The sequence below is a fragment of the Pyrgilauda ruficollis genome, unplaced genomic scaffold (assembly GCF_017590135.1).
Source record: "Pyrgilauda ruficollis isolate IOZ18807 unplaced genomic scaffold, ASM1759013v1 scaffold2, whole genome shotgun sequence".
Taxonomy (NCBI): Eukaryota; Metazoa; Chordata; class Aves; order Passeriformes; family Passeridae; genus Pyrgilauda; species Pyrgilauda ruficollis.
Window position 1 is genome coordinate 12,201,882 of NW_024519206.1, and position 8,526 is coordinate 12,210,407.

An 8,526-nucleotide genomic window follows, 5' to 3' on the forward strand; every position below is an offset into this window, starting at 1 on the left:
GGGGAAAGGACCGGCAGTGTTTTGGGCTGATTTCTGAGTCAGAAATGACCTGCCTTTTCTCCCCGAAGAGTCCCACTCTGTGGCATTCCCTCCCCTCCCTCCCCTCCACCTCCCCCGAATTACTATTTTCCGAATAAAATAATGCCTGTAAAGCACCTTGTCCTTGGATGCCCCGAAATGGAAGCAGGCAGCACCATAATTCAGGGCTGTTTCTGGGGGATCTCTTAGAGATGAAATAGCAAGGCAGGGAGCTGAGGGAGAAGTGGGCCACTCCTGGAAGTGGTGCTTGTCCAAGTCGTTAGAGAGTTAGAAGGGGATATCAGCTGAATTAGAGAAGGACTGGACAATCGAAGCAAGCCGTGGTCAATCTAAATTGTTGTTTATATTTTCTAACACTAGAGAGGCAACGCACTCTTTGCTATTTGCTCAACAGACTGAAGTTATTTACACAACTCGCCGAAATCCCCCTTTCCTCCAGAACTCTTCTTGCTTTCTTTTACTCTAGAGCAGGACTGTATTATTTATGAGTGTTTTAACTGGGTCAATATGCATCCAAACTGGGTCATAAATCAGAGGAAAGACTGCCAAGTAATTTAACTGCAATTAAAGCTTGGATTTTATTTTTGAGGCACATTTTGGCCCATTTCAAAATACGGCAACGCCAATGTTGGCTTTTAAACACACAGATGGGAGCAAAGGAGCTCTCCTTCCCTTGCTGAAGAGAGAGACATCGTGCTTCAGTGTGGCGAGAAGGGGAAATAAAATTTATTTGGGTCAGTTCTGCTTCGAGAGCAGCTTTAAAGAGCAGGGAAACGTGAGACCATCCCAAACATCACCCTGAAGGTCTCTGCAGAATGGCCGTGAATAGCTCCGAGTGGAAATAACCTTTTTTTTTCTGGTGCTCTCAGAGGAGTTTTTATCATCGTTCACTTTTCTCCCTCTCTCCCTCTCTTTCTGACCCCTTAGAAGACGAACAATTACAAACAGCGCGTAACTGGACACAAAATGGCTCAACAAGAATAAGCGAGAGGCATGGAACGAACTGGAGGAAAGAGAGTCCCAGGGCTCCAACCTTTCCCAAAGCCGGGGCAGACCGCAGAAACGGTTTCATTTAGCGTTTTGCCCTCTTTGGATAGCCAAGTAATCTTTCATTTTTGCCATTTAAAGTGCATTTATATCTGTGCATTCACATTGATAAGTATACACAAATACTTACATATTTATATATATGGATATATCTATATTTATGTATACGACGGCATGGATATTAATTTAGAGCTAGTATATGTTTTTCTAGAACATACTTTCCACTCCTCTCCTTTTAATTCTCTCTTTCCAGATCCCCAGTCAGAGAGGCAGAATAAACTCCCACATTTTCAAGGCTGATTTATTGTTAGAAGCCGTGGCTGGCTCTTGGTTCAGCTCCTTCTCACCGCGGAGAAATAAAGAGGAGCGCCTTGGCTCATTTGGGAAGGGGAAGCTTTGCCATAGAGCTGAGCACTCATGCAGCGCTCCTCGCACAATAAACAAAGTACCACTAAAGCATCATAAATAAAATGGCAGCACGATCGCACAGTCATCGATTTACGGAGCGGCAGCGGCCGAACAAACACCCATAAAACAACAACCGCCGCCGCACACTCGAGCACGACCCCGACAGAGGAGCATCACACACCCCCCACATCGTTTTCTCCGACTTGCCCAAATACATAAATAAATAAACACACAAACACACAAATAAAATAATAGAATAAAATTAAGGGGGGAAATATTCAAACACGACAATAAAAGAGGCTTCCTATCTCCAGCCGGTCATAAATAATGGTAAAATGGCAATCGAGGGGCTGTAGCGGAGGCAGCTGGCCATCAACAGCAGTGTGGGATCTCTATGGAGAAAAATAAATAAAGAAGCAAACTCTGCCTGCTCTGCTCGCTGCAAGGGTAGAGTTGAATATTTACCACAGCAAATTGAAACAAAGGGGGAAGCAGCCTGGCTCCGGGTGCACACACACCCGCACGCACACACACGCACTCACTCCAGCCTCTGCTACTGACCTTTGCCTCGAACAGCAATAACTCACCACATAAATGAACAATCAACGGAAATACCTTAAAATAAAATCCATCCTTTCTAACGAAGCATTTCGTCCTCTCGGCTCGACAATAAGCTTTCCATAAGGAACGAAAGCTGTCAGCGAAATGGCCAGCTCTTGTGGGGACGGTGATGGGGGCAGGAGGAAAAAAAAAATAATAGAAAGCAGTGCTTGCTCTGAACAGAAACTGGAAAAGCGTAATCGCAGACGGAGCCAGACCGGGTCTCCACTCCAAATGCCACAATAATGCGCTGTATTATGTGCTCACGTGGTCATACGTCAACTTAAATCCTTTTATTTGAAATAGGGAATCATTGAAGGAACAGGGTTTCTTAGCGCGAGCCTTCGCTTTTTAAAGCCTTAACCCAATATGTTAAAGAAGAGTTTTAAGGGAGGGGAAAAAAAAATCTAAGAGATGCAGATGACTGTGGGGGAAGATTGGTCTGATTTTCTTTCCTCCCACACCAATATTTCTTTACACAAAACCCATTGGAAGGTAAGAGGAATTCTTATAACGCTGCACTTCGATACTTAGCCTAATTAGCCGGCGTTTGCTCCCGAGGCCCGCCACTCTGCTCCACGTCGCATGTCCTCTGCAAGCCCCGAAGAAAGCCCAAATCTTAATGCTATTATTTCCAGCCCCCTTCAAAACGGGACGATTACCAGCCTTCCCCCCACCCCCAGCTCCCTCTACACTGCCATTGTACAGGGCTTGCTCAACTCCCACACGCTACATCAGGGCTCCTGTAGAAACTAAAAAGACCTATAATTACCTGACAAAGGCAAAAAAGAGTCTCTTCTAAGAGGCTAGTTGATTTTTGTCCTCGTAACACACTATGAAGAATACACCTTCCTTCACTGGAGGACACAGGCGTGCCTCTGAATTTTGCAAAATCTTTTGGGACCTTGCTGTTAAACCTGTGCTTACGCATTTCCTATACAGCTAGTTTGAGTGATGCACAAAATTATAGGTTTCTAGCGTTGGAAAAGAAAAAAAAATTGGGGAGGGGGAGTTCTTTGCCTAAGGGGAAAAAATTAAGAAAAAAAGAAAAAAAACAAAGTTGTATGTGGCCCCTGAGCCAGGCAGCTTCGACTGTGTGTGAACTCATCACATCTTCCCTGTAAGATTGTTTAACTTGTGCTATTGACACAATAAGCTAAACAAACAAAAGAAACCCTCCACTCACACAACTTTTCTGGAAGGAGTCAAAGTAAATCAGACAGTTCACTCTTTTGCCGTGCTCCTGGTTCAGTTCTGTGGCTCCAGCGTTGTGCACCATCATATATGCACCTTTGCCCAAATCTTTCCACCATCTCCCATAAGCTCAAAGAAGATAACTACATATCCCCTCTTACTGTTTCACCTACACTTCATTGAACAGAATGGAAGGAGGTTTCTTTTTAAAGATGACTTTTAGTGTTAGTGTAAGGTTTGTTAGTGACAAGCCTTAGTATACTCTCGCCTGAATTGTAAAAGTGGGCCACTGGAATGTAAACCCATTCGTAACAGTGTACAGTAGTGGCATTGCAGCAAAGTCAGCGTGGCGGTACAGCAGGAGAAAACTTTGCAATTTTTCTTAAGGAAGTGACCAAGTTAGTATCCAGGGTATACATGTATTATCCCTCACTAGGAACTGGAATAAAAACTACAAATATTCTAAAAAAGACGGAGCATTAGGCACACTTGACATGCCCGAGTCTGTAACTATCAGCTTGCCTGGTAACTCCACAGCTCTCACACTTATCGTAAACCAAGGCTGATATTTACTTAAGATGGATTCACCGCTCTTTTAAATTTGGTGCATTTGCATCCCATAGAGGAAGCACACAACTGAAATGCAACAATGAAACTGAAATTAATGGGGGATGGAGCAGATGTTGAAAAAAGCTAAGCAAGTCTTTCTTGGGGCTGTTGTAAAAAGTTATCGACTGCTTTGCATCAAAAGTAGAAAGATGGCTTTAGAAGTTACAGTCCTGAGCAAATAGAAACTACAAAAGCAATAAATCACAATCATAAGTCATCTGAAATGCCTTAACGCTAGCTGTGGCTATTGGCTTCAAAACCTTGTTTCTGTGAACATCTTTATTGGTATTAATGGTCAAGTTAATCCTAAAACTACTGTTTAACAATTAACTTGGTGTATATAGTGGGGAAACTAATTAATTCTTAAGAAAAGTAACTTCTTGACGTGTGAATACCTTTCACAGAGTGTGCTGTGGGAAGGCAGAAGGGGGAGTCTGCCTAACTTTGTGCTGTCCTGAATTGCAGCTGAAAATTATTCTCTTCCGCCAAATTTGTAGAAAGTTTTCTTTGCTCTAGTAGCGTGATTACGAGATTTCAGATGCAAATTCAAATGATGCTGCGAGTCGCAGGCGCTAGACTTCCCTAGCCACACCGTTTCTTGCTTTGTTCCTGTTCCTGGACACTCAACGTTGTTTACCTTGATGATTTGGAGACCTGAAAGACTGTTTCTAGTAGAAAAAATGTGGAGTTTATCAGCAGATGTACTACTGACTTTTCTGTGCTTTATACACATGCCTTGGAGCTGAGTTTGAATTCCAGCCCCAGTAACAACAAACAGATCTGAGTTCATAACGTGCCTTCATTAAGGGAGACCCTTTGTGCCCGGTCTGGCATTAATAGCCAGTCTTAGCATTAATGATATTTGAAGATACCTTCACTGTAATTAGAGTTAGAATTTTTACTGTGCTTCAAGTTTACTTTTATGCCAGTCGGTAAGAGGTGTGCCTATCATTCCCATGTGGAGATGAAATGGGAATCACCATCACCCGTACGATACAAGTACTTATTTCCTCGCTACCTCGAAAGATTTGCAATCTGCTGGGGTGCAGAACTGTTTACCTACATCCGTGCGCCTGATAAAGTTGGTCTTTGATCATTCCCAAGCAGATAAAAAGAGCAGCGTTATCGACTGTGCCCTTGTGAGAGAAGTTCTGCTCAGAGTCAGCTGAGACTGCCGGCGTTGGGTCCGTTAAGGAATCCCAAATATCTCTGCCCGCCTTGCTGTGGGTACATGCCACCGGAGGAAGGTTCCTTCGTACCGTGTTTTCGCTTTCAATTTCCGAACGCAAGCGTGAATAGACATTTGCAGCGCCTTTTTGTAGTTAAGATTTAAGCAGCTCATTAAGCCAACACAAAGAGCCCTTGTAATCCTGTAATTTATGGCCGCTTTTAAAAGGTAGTAAAATACACTAATTGTACATCAACATCCAAAAAGGAGCAGGTAAATCTAGCAGGAATTTGAGCTAATTCTATGTAATCCTCCCCTCTCTTCGGCCGGCATTAAAAAAAATTTGTCACTATGGAAAGCATTTCTTTTCTCCTGCAAGAGGACCAAGCACATCAAGGACTTCAGCAACTCCGAACCACCAGACACCGACCTCCACTCAGTGCAAAGCAGGCCAGGACGGACAAATACCCGAAATTTATTCGCGAACCATTCTGTTGTATGCACGCAGACAAAAATCAGGTTTTCTAACATCCCCACATGCACTTCTCGTTTCCAGGACTGGCTGCGGAACCCCTCGAGGAGGAGGCGAACAGACAAGCCGCGATAAGCAGCCATTCAATACCGAACTGGCTCCAACCCTCTCTCCCTCGCCTGGTGCCTTTGATTTCGGAAGGAGCTAAGAACGGACAAAGAAATTCTCTAACTCTTTCGCTCTTCAGATGACTTTGCATCCTTCCTGTCCCCAATGCCTTTATAAGGATGGCGATCACTCAGGTCCCGTACACTTCTTTGTCTGCCCAGACACGCGCATTCACCACCCACGGAAGATGAATAGAGCCAATCCAGAAAAAAAAAAAAAAAATTCCAGCTAGGTTAAATATTTATCGCAACAACAACAAAATCTCATTCCAGCAGTTTTGTTCTTCATGCAGGTACCAGGCAAATCGCATTCTTACAGCTGCAACCGGCGCAAAAGCAGCGGCCGCTGCCCGGCTCTTACCTCCTCCAGCTGCGCAGGGTTGGGCTGAGGCGCTCCCAGCTTCTTCCACCGCCCCGGCCGAGCGGCTTCGTTTCGGGGCTCCCTGTAAACAAGCAACAAACAGTGCCTTACCGGGGAGTGCAGGGGGAGGTATTTTGCTCCTTCATTGGCAGTACATGGTTTGCCTCGTGCGCTGGGAGAGCACGGAGAGGGGCGGGAGGGGATGGAGCGGGCTCGGGCTCCCGCGAGGAGCGTGGATTCCCACCCGGGTGAAGAGCATGGGGAGCTGAGAAATAAAAGCGTGCGGTTGTTTTGGTTGGTTTTTTTTCGTTATTTTTTTTTTCCCTGTAGACAGCTATGCCTTCTGTCTCCAAGTGTTTGGAAATATTGTCATTCCTAACTCTTGTTACATGAATGTCTGCTTTATTTTCCTCTGGGAAACCTTTGTTTAGGATCATTTAATCAAGAACAGACATTAAACACAAGTCGTGGTGTTCATCTCTGCTGAATAAAACTCGGAAAGGATTCCAGTTTAAATGCGGGGCGTATTGTGGTTGGGCTTTTATTCAGACGGTTAGCCGGGGCCCAATCCTGCCACCACAAGCTCACTAAGAGACTAACAATTGACCTCAGAGAAGCGGGATCGGGCCCAAATGCTTAAAAAAAAAAAATCTACCAACACAACACACACACACACCAAAAACAGATACGAAAAAGTCGACATCCATGAAAGCCATTGACAGAGGGGAAAAAACTGGGTTGCTTCTTTTCCCCTAAAATAAACAGTATTGCTGGTCCAAAAGGACAATGGTCAGGTTATTTGCATGCCACTTACTGAATCACTCTTACATATGAATTAATATTTTACATCTGTATTCAGTCTTGCTAATAAAACCCATCTAACGCATCTTACAATCGTCAGTAAATGTAAATGCTAATAATTAAATAACACCGTTCTTGCTGAAGGGTGTTATCTGAGCCCTGGATATATTAAGTCTGTCTTGGGACAACTTTTCGAGCAGATACTTTGCTTTGGTAATTTAGTAGTTCCATAATTACGCTAATAATTTTAAATTTGGTGTTGAACTCCAGTCTACATAAAATCATGCAATAATAGCCTACTAAACTGTTTATTGCTGTCTCATAAATTTGCGAGCGCTGACTGTTAAAATCTACTGGCAAACACAAAAGAAAATAGAAAGTTCGAACTGCAATCACAGAGCCCGGGCGCTGCTTCCTGGGGTTATCCTTAGCTCTACCTTTCCTTCCACTCGGCTTCAGCACAGGGGGAACCCCCCGGCATTTTAGGCTCAAAGTCGTACCTTAGCCGTTTTGATCCCTAATCAATAATCATGTTACAAACAGCAATAATCATCGATCAAGCGTGTCGGGACTGGGTTGTCCCACTCGTGTTAAATATGGAGCGTGTATCTGAAAATGGTGCCAGCGACTTTCTGTTATTTATTTTGGAGCTATTAGGTCACGCTACCATATTTTACACTGCCACGGTACTTTAAAGTATGCTGTTTCTTGAAAGAGTTGCTAAGTAGCAATAAAGCACTTTACAAAAACTATGACTTTTTTTTCTTTTTTTTTCTTTTTTTTTCTTTTTTTTTTTTTTAATTTGTTGTTATCCCAAGCTCTAATATTCATTGCGGCACTCAAAGTTCGTACATAAATCGTTCAGACTAATGAGTCATAGAGAAATTCGCCCATGACTTTTCCTTTGCAATGCTCACTGCCTTTCCATTGCTTTTTTGGCCATGTATTAAGAGACGGTGATTTATTAACGCCAGGAAAATTGAACAAAGCAGGTCCTCCTGCACTGTGGCACCCAGCCTTCCACAGTGTGAATTAGAACATTATCAAGTGTGTTTGCCTCCGTAACACTTAATCACCAAAAGCCATAATGTGACCACAAGGCAGCTAAAACAAAGATTTAACATTTCTAAATATTAAACTTGTTAAGCAAATGCTCAGCAGACAAAGCAAGCACAAACAATTAAAGTCATCAAGCTAGAAATACACACTACCTACTTACCAACACAGACCCTACTGCTTGCTTAAGAAGTTTAGAATCTTTCAAGATAAATCAGGTGGGTTTTTTTTTAAAGGGAAAAAAAAAAAAAAAAAGAAAAAAGGAAAGAAAGAAAGAAAAACAAACTCCAGTAACAAGGAGTTGAGTTTCACTTCTGAGAGAATCACTCCTAGTGAGGACTGACGGCCACAGATCCATTCCTGACTATCTGCATTAATTATTTAATGAGTCACGTGACCCTAAAGATTAAAATTTCAATATCTCCCTCAGAACAGACGCAACACCTTTATCTGCGAGCGCAGGGATGCTCGTACTTGGGTCCCCTAATCTCTCCTGCCTTTGACAGCTCCTCAGTTTCCAGGGAGAGCTCTGGGGCATTATTAACAAGGGTTTGTCCCGTTCTGCACAGCGAGCCGGGGCAACTTTACACCCTCCGCCGCACCC

The 8,526-nt window shown here is 43.5% G+C and overlaps 1 protein-coding gene across 2 annotated transcripts in view; it reads right to left on the reverse strand.

Annotated features, from left to right (window-relative positions):
- Window positions 1–8,526, reverse strand: part of HOXA6 (homeobox A6) — a 36,469-nt gene that overhangs the window by 4,611 nt on the left and 23,332 nt on the right. For both annotated transcript variants that reach the window (XM_041466872.1, XM_041466870.1), the window contains one exon: window positions 6,066–6,147. In XM_041466872.1, the coding sequence (XP_041322806.1) occupies window positions 6,066–6,147 (82 nt within the window). The remainder of the gene's footprint in view (window positions 1–6,065; window positions 6,148–8,526) is intronic.